The sequence below is a fragment of the Lygodium microphyllum genome, chromosome 17 (assembly GCF_053477565.2).
Source record: "Lygodium microphyllum isolate KBCC chromosome 17, Lygodium_microphyllum_v1.1.10, whole genome shotgun sequence".
Taxonomy (NCBI): domain Eukaryota; kingdom Viridiplantae; phylum Streptophyta; class Polypodiopsida; order Schizaeales; family Lygodiaceae; genus Lygodium; species Lygodium microphyllum.
The window spans coordinates 71865329-71887541 of record NC_141151.1 but is presented as its reverse complement, the minus strand read 5'-3'; the positions used below and the strand labels follow the sequence as shown (position 1 = coordinate 71887541).

The 22213-nt window shown below is 42.0% G+C and overlaps 1 protein-coding gene across 4 annotated transcripts in view; it reads right to left on the bottom strand.

Annotated features, from left to right (window-relative positions):
- Positions 1–22213, bottom strand: part of ECA3 (endoplasmic reticulum-type calcium-transporting ATPase 3) — a 193159-nt gene that overhangs the window by 69191 nt on the left and 101755 nt on the right. For all 4 annotated transcript variants that reach the window (XM_087697630.1, XM_087697631.1, XM_087697627.1 and 1 more), the window contains exon 20: positions 16295–16406. In XM_087697630.1, coding sequence (XP_087553756.1) covers positions 16295–16406 — 112 coding nt within the window. The remainder of the gene's footprint in view (positions 1–16294; positions 16407–22213) is intronic.

Here is a 22213-nt window from a genome sequence, read left to right as displayed (position 1 = left end):
GGGCGTTTGGGACTTGTTTGGTCATGCTTTGGGCCTTAATATCAATGCCACCAAATCACCATTGATGAGTTGTACTAAATCAAATTTATAGGCTTTGACATGGCAGGGTGAAGTAGTTCCACATGGCCATACTGCCCAACATTTGGGCTACCCTTTGGGTGTCTCTGTGCAGCCTAAACAATTGCTGCAATGGATTTCTCAAAAGTTGGATGCCAAGTTTCTGTATTGGAAATCTCAAGCCTAGCCTTTTCATGTCCACCTTAAAGTGGCTCAAGTTATTACGCTTCCCATGCTTACGTATTATTTGCCTCTTTTACCTTGGTCAAAGAGTCACTTGCACAACCTTACCAAGCATATCCATTTCATGCTAAGGATAATAGATTCAATGCATCATGGTATGTCTTAGATATCCTAGAGCTATGTCTGTACTCTAAAGAGTCTGGATAGAGGGGCTCTCTCAGAGGTTCAAACTCTCATGGTTACTCGTGTGTAGGTCATCAGCCTTGGGTCTTTGTTGCTCGCTTCTTTGTAGAGAACCAAGGGGTTGCGCATAGTAATACTTAGATCCAAGATTCGAGGTGGCATGTACATAATAACAACTCCCCGCTCTCAATTTCATCTTTTGTTCTATTGACCCATCCAATATGCTCATGAAAGACGGTCCTCCAAGATTCGAGGTGGCATGTACACACTAATGACTCCCCGCTCTCAATTTCATCTTTTGTTCTATTGACCCATCCAATATGCTCATGGAAGACAGTCCTTCAGAACTTGGATTGGCATCCACTAGAGGATAGATTGCATACTATTTCCTTGTTGCAAATGGAATTATTGGCTATGCCTTGCTTGCTCTCATTGGGGAAAATAGGATGAACATTCCAAGTTCAATCAAATGGCAAATCAGGGCCTGATTTCTCTTGTAGATGCAACCCTATCAGTTTGTAGTGTGCTCATGTCTTGCCGCATAGTCGGATGGATTTTCTCAAACCCTCACGGATATCATGATCTATGGCATATGATCTACATGCATTGACATGATCGCCACCCATTCCCCACTCTCGATTGAGATCATCCTTCACAAGATTGGAAAAACGCACATCACTTACATCTAGATCATGCTTTGGTCAATTAAATCTATCATCTCTTGATAAGAGACTATTGGTTGGTGGCTAAGGCCGATGCTATTTGGGGCTTGCATAAAAGCAAGGCTTGGCGGAAATCAACTATTATGGAAGGGTGGCTTAATAAGACCCCATTCAAATACAAAATCTTACTTTGGAGAATGTTAATACATGGCTTGCCCCTCACCTCTAGCCCCTCTAGGCTCCCATATTTGAAATGGTAACTACTGCTTTTGTACTACCAGTGTGGAATCTTCCCACCATAGATTCATCTCCTACCCATTGACCAAAAAATCTGGTCCATGGCATCTAACACCTTGAGGGCTATGGTGGGTCCTTCCATATTCCATCAAATAGGGTCTTCAACAAGGCAAGATATCCCACTCCGGCACAACCACATATGAAAGTATTATTTCCTTTGCTTTTGGGGATGTTGGCACAGTTATTCAGAATGCTTCCATCTTTGATTCTGCCTCTGTGATTCAAACCATTATGCTAGGCTGAAAGGACTTCTTCATTGGCAACTTGATCTTTGTCAGCATGCCGATCTTCTCCCTAAGGAGGATTTAGTCCCTTGGCATGCAGCAATCTCTTCTGCTATGCTGCCGTGACTCTTGTAGTTCTCATGTGAATCATAATATAATTGCCCATTATGAGAGAGAGAGAGAGAGAGAGAGAGAGAGAGAGAGAGAGAGTGTGTGTGTGTGTGTGTGTGTGTTGTTTGGGGGGGGGGGGGGGGGGTGGGGCGTGTATGTGTAGAGTGCGTGTGTGTGTGTGTGTGTGTGTGTGTGTGTAGAGAGAAAAAAAAAAATGGCATGCTGCACTGCCCTGCCCTAGGCCTCCCACTTTCACTATTGCCTGCCACCTCCTGCTGTGGGTTTGTTGCCCTGCCTGCGAGTGCCTCCTGTGGCAGCTCGCAACCCTGCCGGTGGCCACAGACAGCAGACCTATTCCCTGCCCATCTTGTTGCTGTTGTTCTGTGCTGAGGCGCTGAGACAAAGGGACAGTACCACTCAGACAGCCAGCTGTCTGCCCCTGCCTGGCAACCTGCGCTGCCCTGTTTTGTCCAGTCTGTCTGATTGAACTGCGCCACCTGCATCGAGAGGATCTGCAGCAATTGTCTGCTCACATGCCTTGATGGTGGAGCCAAAGTCAAGGGATATGGATCAGGCTCATGCAGCCATGGCCCCCAACATGGACATGGAAAAAGATGCGATGGAAGAAGATATGGTACCCTATACTGATGAGATGGTTTGGCTCCCATTGGATGCTTAGCCATCTGTCAAATGTAGCAAGCAACTCCATGGTGAGTCTATTGTTGCCCTGGAGACCAAGTCATCGGGTGATTCTCCACCTTGCTTGTATGCTAATGTGACTTCTGATTCAGAGGATCTGCATGAACCAAATTGGGAACAGTTGCTTGAGTTTTTGAATTCACTCTTGAAGGACTATGTTGAGCACAATCAATCAAGTGATTCCTACTTGTGTGGAGGAAGAGAACTTGGATACACAGGTTGATACTCAAGAGGTTCTTTGCACTATTTCTGCTTTTCCGGGGGTGTGGGTGGGTGGGTCGGTGGGTGTTTGCACTCCCAAGAGAATGGGTGGTGGGGCAATTTTGAACTTGGAGACACATATGATTGCTCTCCATTGGTCACAGTTCCAGGCCTTGTGCGAGGGTAGGCAGCCTTGGTCTTTCATTGCCAAGTTTTTCCTTGAGACTCAGGGTATCAAGCATGGGAACACCAAGGTTTCTAACTCCTGGTGCCATGTGGTTAATGTTAAGCAGGCTTTCCATCTTAAGTCTACTATGCTATTGAATCATTTGGTCCACTCCTCGGTCCTTGTTCAATCTCCTTAGCACCCACCTTCAGATCACGGTGGTTTTGTACATTTAGTACAATACGTTCAGTACGCTAATATGTATGGTATGGAACGTACACAAAAATTTTAAGAATAAAATACATTTTTTCATACATTCATTTTTTAAAAATACATATAAATTTTATATAAAATCAGCCTATACATATAAAATGTGCAACTTAAAGATAGATCATGAAGAAGCCTAGGCATTGTGGAGAAGAATGAGGAGAAAGGAGAAGAGGGAGAGTAAGAGGGATTTGGGAAAAGGAGAGGGTGTAATATGTATGAATGGAAAGTGAGAGAGAGAGAGAGGGAGAGGCATAAAGAGGAAGAGGGAGAGGGAGAGGAAGAGAAAGAGGGATGGGGATAGGGACAGGAGGAAGAGAAGGCGAGGAAAAGGGAGAGGAAGAGGGTAAGGGAGAGGGAGACTAGGGTGATTGAAGGAGACAGTGACTTGAAAGTTGAGCTCAAGAGAGAGAGATTGATGAAGATGGAGGCTGATTTGTGTGGTGAGATGGGGGGAGGGGGCTGCACATTTATAAGGGCTGAGTTGAGGGAGAGGAGAAGGGGAAGGAGTGTGAAAGAAGAGAAGTTTAAATGTGTAACACGCCAAAAAAAGAGTAAATTTTCAAAAAATGTACCAATGGACATTTTAAATGGTCATTATTTTTTGGTATAGTTTGAACGCATGCACACTGTACAGTACAATACCGTACGAAATGTACCGTACATGCATAAAATGCAACCTTGCTTTGGATCGGGAGGCGACAAACTCCTTGAGAGCGGAAGTGCTGATGGTTTCGAAGCTGCTCTCCTTGCAAGGCAAAGGGCAACAAAGGTTGATGTTAAATAGGATAGCACACCTGGGACTCCTCACTGTTGCTTATACTCTTCTACATGTCTGTGGGGATGTGATGTCCTTCAGATTAAATTGACACTACTTTCATGTCCCCCTGAGTCTTCCCTCTTTGGACCAGGAGGCCCCTTGGCAAGATTGAATTATTAATTGTTAGCTGCTTTTGGGTTGTGCTTCAGCCAATCAAATATATCATTTTCTTGTATGCAATAAGGATTGGCTTGTCCAAAAAGGCAATACCACCTAGCCTCTAGGGTCGCCAAAAAGGCGAAGTGTGATGGAAATCTGTGGTAATGACAAGCTAGCTCAACAAAATGCATTTCCTATCCAAGCTCTTCATTTGGCAAATGTTGATTTGGTATGCTTCCTCTTACTGCTCTGCTCTCCAAGTGAAGGATTTCCAATGATTGCTCCTTTTGTCATACGTTGGTAGAAACCCCCCGCCATCAGTTCCTTACTTGCCCAGAGGCACACAACGTTTAGTCACTACTATCAGCCATTTGGTTCTGAGAGGTTGGGCTATCGATGCTACCAAAAGTCTCAATCTTTGGACATCCCAAATTTGTGGGGCCCGTGCAGACTGATATGAATGTTCTCTTTCCCTTCTTATGCTTTTGGGGCTGTTGGCATAAATGGACCATGAGGAATGCATTCGTCTTTGATGCTTCAAGTGCAAAATCATATAGCTTACTTAAAAGGACTTCTTTATTGACAGCTCGACTTGATTGAGTTAATAGATATTCTCCTTTGATGGGATTGCTGCAGTTTCTTCTACACCTCTCTAGTCACTCTGCTTCCTTTGTACTTTGACTGTGATGTCTCAGATTTTATGCATGATGGCCTAGAGCTATCTCATATCTTGTAATCATGCGAATATTGTACTTTTTTCGTAATTAATACAATTACCTTTTACGAGAGAGAGAGAGAGAGAGAGAGAGTGTGTGTGTGTATGTGTGTGTAAGGCTGCATGCTAGACTCCACTGATGTGAGCTCAATAACACGTCGAAGGATGGCATGGGGCTGGGCCATAGGCAAGGAGCAGTGAAAAGTAAGCACAAAAGAAGAAGAATGCAAGGCAACCCAAAAGATAAAAGTTGGGCTTGCTAGTCAATCCCGTCCCATTTGGGACCCCTTGTCACAACCCATGAGGTCAATGTGATACCAAACCACCTACCAGCTTGTGAGTGATGCAAAAGTAACGCTATCGGAGGGGTTTTTTTCGAAAGGTTGAATCCACCGGGAATCAACGGTAGAAGGAAGTAGAGATAGGAGATGGAAGAGAAGAAAAAGAATAGACAAGAGGTAAACACGACAAATACAAAGCACAATAAATTGAATCAATATGTATTAGCAGAACCTGAAATCCTTTGTCTAGCACTACTCAGATCTCCAGGCATTAGATCTCCTGGAGCTTCTTTGTAGAACAAAAACGTGCATCAAAATAACAACTCCTTCTCTACTGCTCGGAACCCAAATCTGATGGCTCCGCTAGCTTCAAAAGGGGGGTAAAACCCCTAGACACCCGATCAAGGATCTCCCAAATCACTCCTTCCTCTTCCAGTTCAAAGTGCAATTTTCAGCCTGTCAACAGCAATCGCGACGCGCGCAATTTCATCAATCTCTCTTTTTTATGAAAAATCCCATAACTGGCTGAAATAGCAACTTGCTTTTTGCATACCATCCTAATCTAGAAGCTTTTCTAACTTTTTCGGATTTTTTACAATAAATAATATCAAAAATAGGCTAAAATTGTCCAAAAATCTAGTATTTTTGGACCATTCATGCCACTCATACTAGTACTAATGACTCAGATCACATTGACTCTCTTGATCAATAAGAAAGTCGGATGATGATGCATTCCATGCTTTTTCACACTGTGTCCACATAGCATCACGACATCCATCTCCTCTGAATCTGCACATCCTTCGGTATGTGCCAAAAAACCTAGTTGTCACTAGATCCTGAGTCCTTCTCATCCTCTACAACTATATCCTTTGCTTCTTCATCTTCCATATCTTCCTAGCTAGCCCCTGTATCATGGCCACTGTTTTCTTCCAATTCTAGCAACTCATAGGCATTAGATTCCTGCCTCTTGAATAATTTGATTCTTTTCCCTGCAACCGGAAGTTTTATGGCTATCCTATCCAGCTCATTTAATGCATAAGTAGCATTATCAAACACCTGTCTTACCACGTAGGATCCAAACCATCTTTTGGAAACTTTACACATGGCACTATGTTGGTTGTCTAAACTGCTATCATAAACCAACACCCAATCCCTATCTTGTATGGTTCTTGGTCTCAGTCTATGTCTTTTGTCAAACCGTTTCTTGTTATGTATTCTTGCTGCCTTTAATTTTGCAATTGCTGCCTCTACGTCTTCTGACTTTCTTTCCAACTGTCTAATGCACAAGGCCAACAACTCCTCTCGATTCAACTCCTCCTCCCAAGGTAGCACACTCCATGTGACTATCATCTCTTCTATCGGTATAATAAGTTTTTAACCATACATCAATTCTGCAGGCATATATCCTGTAACAGTACTATGAGTTGTCAGCCCACAAGGTATAAGGGAGCAATCGTGGCCACTCTTTTACCTTCTCTCCACATGCTTTTGCCAATGCCTTCACAATAGGTGGATGACCTCTTTTACTTTTTCCATTTCCTTTACGGTTATAAGCTGAAGTTAAAGCAAGCTTTATCCCCAACCGTGCAAAGAAATCATGAGCTTCATTTGCATCCAGCTCACCCCTATCTACTGTAATTTTTCCCACACAGTCATACCGACAAAAGATCTCTTCTAAGAGAAAAGTACACACAGCATTTGTTGTCTTAGTACGTAGAGCTCTCCCTTCCACTTGATTAGTCAAGTCTTCACGGACAAGCACAAGATATCTCATTTGCCAAAGACTTGTAGGATCCTGACTTAATCCACCACCCACTTAAAATGAAGAGACAATGGATATATGGACTGCAATCCATCCCGATGTCTCACAAATGAATACATTTGGCATGGCGTACATGTTTCTACAAAGTGAGCAATATTCTTATGCATAACCTGCCACCAATATCTTTCTTTGATTTTTGCAAAAGTACCCCAAACACCTCTATGGCCAGCCCACAAGTTTTCATGAAATTCTTGCATAACATTTACTTGTGAAGCTCTATCACCCAAAACTCGCAATGGCATACCTTGTTTCTTTTTAACATGTTTCCATAAGTATCCATCTTTTAAGAAAAACCCATAGGCTTTCCTCTTGATCTTTTTAAACTCCTATTCTGACCATTCATCTCTCTTTGTTAATGTGCTGAGGTATTGACCGATTCTCAGCCACTCTCCTACATATTTGTCTTTCAAAAACACTTCTACACAAGATGCAAAACATCTAAAGTGTCTTCTCTTTGTTGTCCAAGCTTTTGATAATGTTGTAGCAACAACTTGCATTGCTAAATTCACTCTTACAACATCATTTTCCGCCGCAAGAAAGTCATCTTCTTCCTCCTCATCCATCATCCCATCTTCATTCTCATAGCGTGCTTGAGATAACATGTCTAACACTGGGTTATCTCTTCCTACAATATGCTGAAATTCAGGGTTCAAAGATTTAATGTATGCAATCCACCGGAGCATAGCAATGTCCGGGGTAGCACAACTAGTAATCATATCCAATACCGGCAAACAATCGGTCTCAATGATTACATGAGCATCCATAAAATACTCCTTATCACATTTAAGGGCTGTCACAATTTTCCATAATTCTCTTTTAACTTGTGGATACCTTCTCTATCGTTCCTCAATACTTTAGCACCAAAGCGAATTGCATATATTTACCCTTCCTCATCATCTTGACCGATTGCCCATCCAATTCCGATTGGACTTGTATCAATAGTAATAATAATAGGCTTTCCATGTGAATAGTCAGCCTTTCTCAATGTAGGAGCAACTTTTAAGAGATGCTTCAAATTCTTCATTGCTTTCTAATACTTTCTTTCCCAATGAAATCTCTAATCTTTCCTCAGAAACTGATATAGAGCATCAACTATATGTGCAAAATGAGGAATCCATATCAAATAGAACACACATGCTGCCAAGAATCTACACACCTTTAATACATTCGTGCATACATCTTGCATTCTATCAATCCCATCTATTTTTGTTGGTGATGGTCTTCACCCATAGAGCCCACACATATGCCCAACAATCAAAACCTCTTCAACTCCAAAGACAGACTTTTGTTGAAAAAGAGTTAAATGCACCTCTTCTAGATGCGTCAAAATCCTATCACAATCCACAATATGGTTTGCAACAAACTGTGTGTATCCATGAGCATCCATCACTTCATTCTTTTTATCCACTGCACACCCTTTGATTGGAACATCATCCAAGAAAGGCATTGTCAATTGTGGTATAAAATCCCTAAGTACCCTATTCATAGCATCTGTCATGTGTGCCACTGAGTTTGTTGCACCCTGTGGAAGAGTACACATCCGTACTAACCCCAAGGGAGTCTTCATGGTTATGATATCCTTGCTTTCAATTGCAAGCTGAAATTGATCATAACCCGACTAAAGATCACCCAAAGAATAGATCGCTCTGCCTGCAAAAGCCTCTGCAAATTCATCAATCACAGGACCTGCACCCACATTTCTTATGGTCACTTTATTGACCGGTTGCATGTCTTGAATAAATCTCAAAGCCCCATTCTTTTTGGGCATAGTAAACCAACGATTTGAGTAGGGGGATGAAGAGGGCTCCAAGATATTCATGCGAATCTTTTCATTTAGCAAATCCATCAGCTTTGGCACGTAAGCTTTAGGCACTGGAATAGGCCTCAAGTTCCATAGTACATGTGACACAAAAAATATGACCATAGGAGAGACAACATTTGGATCCACACAACCTATTTCAGTTGGCTGAAATGCAAATGCCTTTCCATGCCTAGCCAACATTTGCATAGAACATTCTCTCTCAACAGGCGAAAGAAACCCTTCTGCACCAACTTTCAATTCCTGTAATGTTTTAGATGTAAACTGATGACCTTTATCTTTAGGATCCCGTAAGCTTGGCTGCCTTGACACTTTTTGATACAAGCCCTCTCTCTCTGGTGGAAGTGGCAAAGAAATTGGTTTCACATTTTTGTCAATTGTCTTACACTTTGTCTCCACAAGTGCTTCAGCCCATTGTAATCCTTCCTGCTGAGCAAACAATGCTATAACATCATACATGTCCAAAGAACATACTGACAACACTCTGTGTTCAGCCTCATTTTCTGCATGTATAGTTGCTGAAATTTCAGCCATAGTGTCATTAATATTTAGCCCATAAAAGATGCCTGAAATGCCTTCATTTTCAACTAACAATCCCAATGCTCTCAGTTCCTTAGTAGCCCGTTTCATAGATATGCGTTCAGCCTTGCACATAGCTTCCATAGGCTTAAACCAACATGAATTGTTTACTGTAAACTGAGAATAATAACCAATAGTAAATACATGCTTCATTTCATCAAGAGGCGAGAACATCCTCTAAACAACACTACTATAGCCCGGCATTACAACAGTGCTTAGTGAAAATCTAGGTCTTTGAATTACCTTGCATTTGGAGCCAAAGGAGACTCTCGAAGCATATCACGATTTCTAGGGTGATTAATACAAACAGTAAGAAATTGGACTGCTTTCCTTCCATCCTTGCTTCTGACTCTTGCATAAGCAGAACCATCATCAAGCACCTTTGCTTCTATACGCACTCCTGTAATATAGGGCTGTCCCAAAATCACTGCATATGAGGAATTATCTTGCACAAAGAAGTGTTGCCCTTCTTGTATATCACCAATAGTCACTTTCACATTAGGACATGCAGAGCATAAAGCTCTCCCGAAGAATTATTTGCAGCCCTCATACGCCAACCATAATCAGTATCCACAGGCCATGCACCATTCTCATACAATCCATGCTCAATGGCATTTATCTCAGACCCATGGTCAAGCAAAGCAACACAAGGAGTTTCACATTCCCCTATTTTCACTACGGTTTCAGTGGTAGCCCTAGCCCAATGATTCCTTGTGTAATGACTTCGAGGAATAAATCCTAGAGTCTCTTCCCCATATTGTTACATAGGCCTTACTCCACCATGCATATTGCTACAAGACAATGCATTTTCAGCCACTTCCTTCTCTTTTCCACATGCTGTCCACTGATTAGTAGCATCCTGCATAGATAATCCAATACTTACTTCATGCTCATATTCAGCCCGAATACCCAACTGAAAGATGACTTAGAAAAAGACAGAAAACGATGAAGCCTGAAGAAGAATAGTTCTCCTCTGTGAGCACGAGTGTTTTTTTCTTCTCCCAACCTCGCCTAGATAAGTGTTGGCTCCTCTCTCCCCGTTTCCTCTGCCAGCCGTCCACTTTTGGTGAGTCCTACTATTCTTGGACTCTCTTACTCTCTAGGCTCCCCTTAACCCCGTTCGGGCGCCCAAGAGCCCGGACGGTCATTCTCGTGCATGTTCCCCTAGATTTATCTTAATGTCACATTAAATGTCACTTTAATGTCACATTCAATATTTGTGACCTTAACGTTACATTAAATGTCACTTTTAATGTCACATTAATGTCACATTTCCTTCCCCTTAAGAATCGATTTCGTCCTCGAAAACGATACTTGGAAGGTCTAACTGTAAATCGGGAAACCTTTTCTTTAAAGTACTTACTCGCTCCCATGTTGAGCTTTCTTCTGAACAATCTTTCCACTTAACCAAACATTCTTGATAAATAGTATTCCTTGTTCATCTATTACGAACATTTAATATTTTTTCTGGTTCATGGGGATCTACCATAGGTTGGTCCCCAGAACTAGAGCTTTCCATTACCCTTTCTTTCCCTTTTTCTGCCATTAATACACTGGAATTGGAAAGCAAAGATAAGAAACTTGCATACAAAGTAAAGTACTTCCCTGATTTTAATGGCAGATAGTTGTTGCTGGTTTGGAAATAAACCCGAAGAGTAAGGAATAAATTTTATCGCCCGAACAAAGTCGATCATGCAGGAAATGGAGCTTCTTTGCAGAAACGACTAGTATCCAGCCCCCTTCTTTAATAATCACGCAAGCCATCAATGTCCCTTTCCTGAATTTGCTTTCTGCTGAACTTGTACTTGTGCTATAAATATAGTCGAGGCTGAAAAGAAGAATTCCGAACACGCGGTCGACTGATCAAACACGTATCAGAAAATAACTTCAACTTCAGCCCGTGAAAAGGAGAAGAATGCGTGTTTCGTTGGTGTGTTCATGGAGGGGCATTCACGGACAGGCGTGGCCAGGATTCGGTGGTGCCTTGTGTGAGCGCTTCAGAAAGCATGTATTTTATGTATATTTCTTCTTCATGCTTAATAATAACCCAATTTACAAAAATATGACAAGCTTTTAGCTTTTGAGTTTGCTTTTACAAAAATAGGAAATAAAGCTAATGGACGGTGCCCAAAGAGTCTGGCACGCCCAACACAATGTCCAAATAGAAATAACATATCCGTGCGCATAGGCGCATACAAAATAATAATAAATAATCGATGCCTCAATAGACATGACAAAATATAGGCGTGGCGCCTATCAAAATATAATCCATAGGTCGAATACTCGCTAGACTCCGATGCTTTCCTCCACCACTGCTGCTATCTCTACACATCAACTGAAGCATTCACAATCGTTAGTAAAATAATACAATTAAACCGACAAAAGTGAATACCTAGCAATCTTCAGCTACATAAATAAATCATCTGGTTAGAAATAAATCCTAACCTTAATTTATTACACGATCAGCCTACGGCGTTCACGGACAGGCGTGAAAAAGTAGCTGCCCTTTCGATACGTTACGTGACCAAAATTACACGTCACGTCAAGTTTTTCGTGACGTGTCACCTAACGTTTGACCAGCAGCTTTACGGGTCCGTCGACTGTCGACTGAATGGATAGCGGGGCACTTGACGTTTGACCAACGGCTTTACGGGTCCGTCGACTGTCGACTGAATGGATCGCGGGGCACTTGAAAATCCGTCACTGCCCTTTCGTTGAAGATCTCTAGGAATCCACACGGCTAAACCTATAAGCTCTGATACCAATGCAAGATGACTTAGGAAAAGACAGAAAACGATGAAGCCTGAAGAAGAATAGTTCTCCTCTGTAAACACGAGTGTTTTTTTCTCCTCCCAACCTCGCCTAGATAAGTGCTGGCTCCTCTCTCCCCGTTTCCTCTGCCAGCTGTCCACTTTTGGTGAGTCCTACTATTCTTGGACTCTCTTACTCTCTAGGCTCCCCTTAACCCCGTTCGGGCGTCCAAGAGCCCGAACGGTCATTCTCGTGCATGTTCCCCTAGATTTACCTTAATGTCACATTACATGTCACTTTAATGTCACATTCAATATTTGTGACCTTAACGTTACATTAAATGTCACTTTTAATGTCACATTAATGTCACACCAACAAATCAGTTTTCTCTTCAAATTGCAGCAATGCACTAGTGGTATCACCAAGAAACTGACGCTTCCTCTTAATTATGTCAATGATCTCATCATGAAATTCTCACTTGGCAATGCCAAGCACCTCTCCCAAGGTGAATTCCACCCGACTGTTTAAGATCCGTTCTTCAAGAACCTTTTTAAGATTTGTGGCTGTCTCAATGTCAGATTGCAACTTATATCCTGCCTGCTTGTCCTTCTTTTTTCCCTCTTGTTTGCTATCATGTTTTTACTCATGACTGACCTCTTCCATAACATGCTCGGGAGGTGGCTAATTTGTAGCTTTAGGTTAATCCACACTTCTTCTTGTCACTCTTTTAGATGTCCCTGCATTATCTTCATCTCTCTTTCGTTTTTCTTCCATAAGTACATCCGTGTTTTGTACCTTTGCTAAATATGCATACACTGAATATGCATCTACCGGTGATTTCCAACTAGTTATGTCACGAATGTCTTGCCTTGCATGAGACATTTCACTATCAGTAATCTTTCTCTTTTCACCTGCATGTAAAGCATGTATCCATATTTTAACCTTTGGACCAACCATCACTTGGCCATACATTCTATCTAATTGTAGACCAAAAGCAGAAGCATGTACCGCCACATAAGCATTTCGAACAGCCAAGTCTTCCAACAACTTTTACATACCTCCCTTTCCAAAATTCAAAGCAAGAGACAATCCCGTTTCTTGTGCATGGATCTTGCCACATACATCTTTTTCCTAGCTTAGGGGCTGCTGCCCGTCCCCTATCCTCTTGTCCTTTTTCATCCAATTTTGCAACCTTCAATTGAAGATCCCACATGCCTTTGACCAATTCATCCAAGACATCTTTCATAACAAAGGCAACAATAGCAAGTACAGTAATAGGATTAGCCACAGAAGCGGGTAACTTACTGGATACTTCAATTGTTTTGCCCGGAACAGTGGGCAAGCTAGAGACATGCAATCTTTCTCTTTTTCTATGTTTTTTCATAAGTGCAGTTACAACTTCCTCGATATGTCTCCACTCTGTTTTCAAACTTGTCTCTGTAGTTTGATCCTCCAGCAAATCATCAAGCTTCTGTTAAAGCTCAAGATTAGCTGCCTATAGAAACAATTCAATTTTCTGACTTGCAAGAGCTTGTTGTTCTACAAGATCCAACTGCTCAAATCAACTTTCAAATTCTCTTAACAATTCTGTAGACACAAGACCCTTATCGAGTTATAAAAGTCACTCTTGAAAAGTCTTGCACGTAATCAAATTGGTATCTTCAATGTAAAATTCTTCTCTGAGTGTCTTCTTGAAAGCTACCCTATCAGCATCCTGCATGTATAATTCAGTAATTCACGCCTTCAATTCAAGTACAGTAACACGTACAAAATACGGGCTCCATGTAAGTTGAGCCACCCCAAAGAATTTCATCTTCTGAGTATAGATATGTACATATGCAGATACATTTCTGCCATTGAATAACTTCATCTCACACTCAACTGCTTGCAAAGCATTCATCACAACACTTTCTATTTGAGCAGAAGCCTGCATCACCTGTTGTTGTTGTTGTACCTACGTAAGCATATTCATATTTTGTACCAATTGTTGCAAAACATCACTCGAAATTGTGTTCGAAGGTTCTCACATATTGTCTTTCCTTCTTCTGACGACCTTTCATGTTGAATTCACCAATGTTGAAAGGGTTTTTGTCGAAAGGTCGAATCCACCAGGGATCAGAGGTAGAAGAAAGTAGAGATAGGAGATGGAAGAGAAGAAAAAGAATGGATAAGAGGTAAACACGACAAAGACAAAGCACAATGAATTGAATCAATATGTATTGGCAGAACCTGAAATCCTTTGTCTGGCACTACTTAGAAGCACTCTCTAAGCATTAGATCTCCTGAAGCTTCTTTGTAGAATAAAAACGTGCATCAAAATAACAACTCCTTCTCTACTGCTCAGAACCCAAATCTGATGGCTCTGTTGGCTTCGAAAGGGAGATAAAACCCTCGGACACCTGATCAAGGATCTCCCAGATCACTCCTTCTTCCTCTTCCAATTCAAAGTGTAGTTTTCAGCCTATCAACAGCGATCACGACTCGCGCGATTTCATCAATCTGTCTTTTTTATGAAAAATCCCATAACTAGCTAAAAAAGCAACTTGCTTTTTACATGCCATTCTAATCTAGAAGCTTTTCTAGCTTTTTCAATTTTTTACAATAAATAATATCAAAAATAGGCTAAAATTTTCCAAAAATTTAGTATTTTTTGACTATTCATGCTAGTCACAGTAGTACTAATGACTCAGATCACACTGACTCTCTTGATCAATAAGAAAGTTGGATGATGATGCATTCCATGCTTTTTCACACTGTGTCCGCATTGCATCACAACAACGCCCCTGAACATCGTGACATGCTCTGCTAGGAAAACGTCATTGGAATGGCATCCCAACATCCCAAGGGTCCATCATGTCCATAACTTGTGACTATGCTTGAACGATTCCAGCCATGTAGTCAATCCATCTGTGTAATGTATCTGCAAATATTTATGGCGCATATTTGATTTAAAAAAAGACCTAGGCCAAGCGATACCAGCCTTTTAATTTGTTGATCAGCTGATATTCTGAAAGAGGGAACTGATGTAGCTACACATGGAATCAAATAGCAAGCCTGTAGATGAGTGGCAACAACATAAGTAAGACACTAAAATAATGATAGATGAGATAAGTGAGCTTGTTGGTCTAATGTGTAAACTAGGGTTTCTTAAATAGGAGAGAAAAAGAGTGTGAGCTGCATGATTCACATTACAGCCTTAGCCAGACCCTTTCTAGTGAGGATTTACATTTATCCTAGCAAGTGTGTACATTCTTGCCACATCACCCACTGATTTGGCTCTAGCCCGTGTTGACACACACATGAATTGGCTGGATAGAACCAACCTTTGAAAACCCAAAGGGCAGTAAACCACTTTTAGAAAACACTTAATTCAGCATAACAATAAATTTAGAGAGAAAAATCCACATACAACAAGAGCAAAAGTGCTCTTGCACCACACATGACACTTATCGGCCCTGAAGCTTGGTGCCCCTTTCAATATTTCTTTGAATCACTAACCTATTCTAAATTTTCCTAAGAAAACAAAGACCTATTGGCTTCATGAGTTTCATCATTATGGTTGGTCCACTTGTAAGACCAAACGGCATTACCAAAAACTTATTTTGGCTTTTCTAGTCCTAAATTCCAACTTGGGAATATCTTGGGCCTCGATTCTAACTTGATGATAGTCTGATCTAGAATCAATTTTTGTGAAGAAATTTACCCCTTGTAATTGATCAAAAAGATCCTCAATCCTCAACATAGAAATTTATTCACTAGCACCTCATCTAATGCTTTATAATCTACACAATGTTGCATAGAGCCATCCTTATTTTTACCCAATAGAATTGGTAAAGTCCATGGCGAACTACTCAGTTTAATAAATTCCTTTTCCCAAAATCTTTAATTTTCCTTTCTTCTTCATATTGGGTCTTACTAAGCCTATAAGGTGGTTTAGAAATTGGGTGGGCATCCTTCACTATCTCTTTAGAATGGTCAAAATCACCCCTCTCAAATGGTAAACTAGCAGGAATTTCACTAGGAAAGACATGCCTAATTCACATCAAAATTGAGCTTATTTTCAATGTCAATCCAACAATCAATAAATCAAGAAAGATTTAAAAAATAACTCATTTGCTCCCAACTGAACCAAATTAAAAATGGTTTTTACTCCGAGTAGGGATAGAAGCTTTACCCAAGTTTTTAAGTGCATTTTTTTATTTACAAAATGGTAAAAATTGAACAACAACAAAGCAAATAAACCCATCATTTATTTCCCCAATAAACAATGGTAAAAATTGAACAACAACAAAGCAAATAAACCCATCATTTATTTCCCCAATAAACAAGGCAAGAATTAAAAGAGAATAAGCACATACCAAGCCCACAAATGTTAAGTTGCATTCATCCTCAATAGTCAACGTTTGCTTGCCTATTGGCATCAGCTTTAGCGCAATTGCAAGGCATCTCAGTGTCTCTTTTTGTCCAAAACTGCATAGCAGAGATTTCAAATATACAAAACCAATTATCTCTTGTACATAGCATCAATAAAGGTCTCACAACAGTTAACATTTCCAGAAAGACAACACAAATTGTTACAGCTGATTTAGTACTAGCCAATTGAAGAGCATGTTGGTTTCTAATAACTAACTAAGTTATCTTACAACTACACAAACAAGTAAACTCCTCACAAGCAGGAGGTATATACCTTCTTCCATACCATGAATGGGCATTTCACACATTATTTGTACTTTTGCTATCCCTTTCTCCCTCATTTGTCAAACCTTTTAGAATGGCTCAAGTACTCTCCCCTCTAGGACTAGCATTAGATTTTCCCAAGCTCAATAGATGTATGCTCTCTCTAGAATTTCGATAGAGATTATCCATACCCTCTCTAGGAGATGGGAGAGACTACAGCACGACCCCAAGTGGATGAGGAGGAGAAGCAATGATTTTACATGAACATAGGGCTCTAGTGCCTTCTATCACTTAGCACCACACATCATAGAAGCGAGAAATGCCTCCTCATAGGACCCAAAGCACCGAATGGCAAACCCAAAATTCCCCTTTTTGCCATTTATGAACCCTCTCTCTCTCTCTCTCTCTCTCTCTCTCTCTCTCTCTCTCTCTCTCTCTCTCTCTCTCTCTCTCTCTCTCTCTCTCTCTCTCTCTATATATATATATATATATATATATATATATATATATATATATATATATATATATATATATATATATATATATATATATATATATATATATATATATGTGCATACCATGGGAGTATCAAAAGAGCTCAATTGGGGTATTTTGGCACTGTATGAGAGAGTTGTGGGCAGAGTCCGGACACTTGAGGGCCTTTCGGTACCTATTTACTCCACCATTGGGGTGAAGTAGGGATGCCCCCTCTCTCCGACATTATTTGGCCTGTACATTGATAGGATTGCTGATTACATTTCACAGGAAGGAGATAGAGGAGCTCCACTAGCTAGCACTTGGATATCCCTCCTATTGTATGCAGATGACATTGTATTGATAGCTGACTCTCGAGAGGGTCTACAGAGATACTTGGATGCACTACACTCCTACACTTTGGACAGTGGGCTTTCAGTGAAAGAGATCAGCACCTAAATTCACATATGGATCTGAGGAGCTGGAGTATGTGGATTCTTATACATACCTAGGAGTCTTATTCACATGGCCCACCTTTTCTATGCGAGAGGCAGCAGACACTAGACTGACTCGCGGATACACAGCACTAGGTTGTTTGGAGAGGATGTGCCCATAGGTGCAATTCCAAGAACCCCGCACCAAGCTATGGCTCTTCGATACACTGGTCACATCCACACTACTTTACGGAGTACAGATATGGGGGCCTAGTCTTGACCACCATAGCAGATCAAGGCACACTTATGACGGATGGAGGTCGATGGAGAAACCCTAGTGTCCATGATATCCAAGATGATCAGATGTAAGGCCTCAGTGCCACATGAGATCATCAGAGCCGAGCTAGCAGCTACACCGATTGTGGTAGAGGCCCTCACCCGATCGGTCGCATACATACATAGCCTATGGGACTTACCCAGACACAGATATGCACGGTTGGCCCTTGAGTCCTCCAGATAGCTTGCCAAAGAGGGTGATACTTCATGTTGGTATGCACAAATGTCAGCCTGGTTTGAGCTCCATGGCTTTAGCATGGACAAATTACCCCCCTTCTAGTACTCCCTTGATGCACCATCTCTTGATCTGAGCAGGTTAGAGATCCGCAAGATCATCAGGATGGATCTTACCCACTTGGATATCAGACGGGCATGGTTGATGCCAGGGCAGGAGCTAGGGACAAAGATGGCTTTCTACCGTGTGCATTTCCTTCATACTACAGATGATGGATTTATTGTTCGTCCGAGATACATAAACACCCACCTTTCCCATGGGATCAGATGTACTATTGGCCAGTTGCGCACCTCCTCACATCAGCTAGAGATTGAGACTGGCAGATATAGATCCATCCCACCAGAGGAGCGCATATGCCAGATATGCCAATTAGAGCTAGAGACAGAGAAGCATTATTCGCTGCCCAGCGTATTATGAGGTCCGTGATCGTTTCCAGTCTCTTTAGATACGGATTTGGACCACTATCCAAAGTCGTGGGTTTTACTGATCAACGATGCCTTGGCCTCTTTCTTCTTGAGATACGACGGCTTTGTGACATGCGCCTCAAGAGTACAGCTGCTCCAGGACATCGAGGCCCTTCACAGAGGCAACTCTCTCACAGACTTCTTTGCAAAGGAGACTCAGAAGACTTCAATACAGTTACAGCCACAGTCCACACAAGAGCCTCTTTCACTGCCACAGTCCACACACAGACAAGGAGTACTGATTGATCGAGCCGTTCAGCTTAGCCGATCCAAACGTCCTAGGCCTCGACAAAGACATCGACGACACCTTCATAGGCAGATACAGGGGATTATTGCTTGGGCTAGAGCTAGGTCCTCCATACTCACATGAGATTGTACCATTTGGAGCTCATTGTTTCTAGATAGAGCTCTATGTTTTACACATAGCCATAGTTAGTTTCCTTTCTTATTTTGCTTTGTGCTACAAACATATTTTGCCCAAACAGTTGTACCATCATACACATGATTGTAACTCATGGTCTCATAGGTCATTTTGGCCTTTCGTAGACGTTAATATATCATTTCATTTCATCTCTCTCTCTCCACTTTTTATATTGATGTATACCAATGACATAGTCCTCATCTCCGGCACACCAGAGGGATTGCAGCACCACCTAGATGCACTAGGTGTCTTTTGTCAGGGCACGGATCTTACAATGAAAAACCAATGTTATGGTGTTTAACACTCCCTCCTAGTGGATTCAGTGATCAGTACCCCATTTCACATATGGAGAGGAGATAGTGGAGTTGGTCCAAAGATATGTTTACTTGGGAATTACATTTTCAAAGCCAAGATTCGCTTTGAGGAGAGTAGCAGACGATAGATTGACACGAGGCTACCCGGCTCTAGGGGCAATAGAGAGCCAGTGTACATGCATACAATTTCAGGAGCTTCAGATGAAGCTTTCACCCTTTGACACTTTGGTCACACAACCACTTCCGTATGGGGCCCCTATATGGGGATTGAGCCTCTACCACACAAGGAGAGCCACACAAGATCAGCTACTACCTAGGGGAGAGGAGATATCTGAGGGGTGGGAGCAAATGGAGAAACCCCTAGTACTGAGGGGTGGGAGCAAATGGAGAAACCCCTAGTACTGATGATTTCATGGATGATTCGAAGTAAGCCCTCTATGTTGCATGAAATTATCAGAGCAAAGATGGAAGCACCACCTATAGTGGTAAAGGCCCTATTCCAAACAAAAACTTTCCTACATAGGCTGTGGACCTTGCCGAGAGAAAGATACTCCCGGCTTGCACTAGAGTCATCTAGACATCTCGCATTACAAGGGGATAGTAAGTCCTGGTATGCTTGGACAGAGGCATAGCTATAGTTACATGGATTACACATGGATCACATCCCACCACTACAGTACAACTTGGATTTGCCCCACTTGGAGCTCAACTGAGAGGAGTTGAACTGCATCATCAGGATTGACATTATTTAGATACACACAACCAAGGGATGGGTGACATCTACTGAGGATCTTGAGATGAAGATGGCTTTCTACCGGAAGAATCTTCTACACATATCCCCGGTGGCTTTCTTGTCCACTCGAGATACATGGATGCACACGTCTCATGGTGTATGATGTGCCATTGGGTAGCCCCATACATCCTCACACTAGCTCCAAGTTGAGACAAGTAGATACGGCGCAAACTCCCTCCCCCCGGAGGACATGATTTGCTAGCTTTGTTAGCTCGAGCTAGAGACATAGGAGCACTACTTATGCAAATTTTCAGTGTACTATGAGGTCCAAGGGTGCTTCCATTGCTTGTTCACAGGGATTTGGGCCATATTATGGATTTCTTGGGTAAGGCATGTCTCGGGCTCTTCTTGCTAGGGCTATGCCATCACAAAGAGCACCTCTTACGAACCTAGTAGCAGAGATGTTGCACAAACTCCCTCCCCTCGGAGAACAAGATTTGCTAACTTTGTTAGCTCGAGCCAAAGACAGAGGAGCAATACTTATGCAAATGCCCAATGTACTATGACATCCAAGGATGCTTCCATTGCTTGTTCAGAGAAAGATTTGGGCCATTATCTAGGGTTATGGATTTCCTGGATCAGAGATGTCTCATGCTCTTCTTGCTACGGCTATACCACCACAAAGAGCACCTCTTATGAACCTAGTTGCAGAGACACAGGGCCACACACGAATGTGCACTCATAGAATTCAATAGAACATCGACTACTCCATCCACCACAGAGCCCTCATTGGTCCGCCCAACAGCCCCACCACGGAGGACCACCTAAGACATAGCCACAAAGAGATGCAAAGTAGATGAGGAGGAGATATGCAAAACAGGGAATCCCATACTTGTTTTCACCTTACACCTCATATGATCTACCATTATAGCCCACCAAATTGATTGTTCATTCCATCATTGTATCTTTGGTGTACTTAGCTTCTCTTACCAAAAGGATGGAGTATGTGGTCTCCTCATTGAGAGCATCTAACCAACCCTCAAAGCAATAGGTACCAAGCTGAATATTATGTTTTGGATGCAGATGATGAGGGGAAATAAGTATGGCTTCCATGTGCAACAATGCCCTTGAGTCTACACTATCTGTGAAAAATGTGGTGTGGTGATTGTGCTCAAGAGCTGACTCAATATGAAATAGGCATAACTTTTTATAACATCCTTATATACACAAGCTGCACCTCTATCCGTGACCCACACACCTGCTGTCCCTGAAACCAGCCTTTCTTCTCGGATAGGGTGGTTTAACCTAATTAAGCACTTAATTACAGCAATTAGCAAATGAACATAAACTGAAATGCTCACTTTACCTTCATAAACTTGGACAGTGGACTCCCTGTTGGCGCCAAAACTGGCGCCGCTTTCAGTATTTCTTTAATTTAATTGCTGATGGATAAATTACAAGCCGAGATTTCACAATCTCCTTGGCTAATTCAAAAGCCCCTTGCTGTTCCAATAATCAGCAAAGCATTCGGGCAAATTGCCCCTTGATTTTCACCCAGGACTTGCTCTAATGGAACCCCAACTGGTCAAATGCTGCCCCAAATTCACAATAGATGGACTGGCATCTGAAATCCTCACAATTCCACGAATTTCCGGTGCTGATTTCAGTGTACAATGCCTTTGACTGATGGCACGGGTCCCAAGGTGGCTGCTAAACCCTAATTACTGCTGTAATTTAGGGTTTACAGCAGTAAACTCTCTGCTGTCCACCAAATTTGGCTGTACTCTGCTACCCATGGCTGAGATTTGTTGAGAATACTTGAGCATAGACTGGAGGAGATGAGAGAATGCTGTAGAAAGAGAGAAAATTAGCTGAAATGTATCTTCTGATTCGTAGCTCTAATGACAAATCTGATGGCACCAACAGCTTCAAAAGGGGGGGGTAAAATACCAGCTCAGCTGGTGAGCCCTCCTCTCCTACCGCCGCCTCTCTTGAGGCGGAAGAGAAAACCTGCTACCCCTTGTCCTGTCGTGGCGCGCGATCAGTTATCGTCACCTCTCAGAGCCAAATCTGATCACCTCCTCTCCCTCCACCAAGCTCCGAATGGCTGCCATTCAGCTTCCACCACCCTCCAACCGCCTTCTCCCTAGTTGCATGGGAAAGTTTTGCCAAGTGGCAGTCTTCCTAAT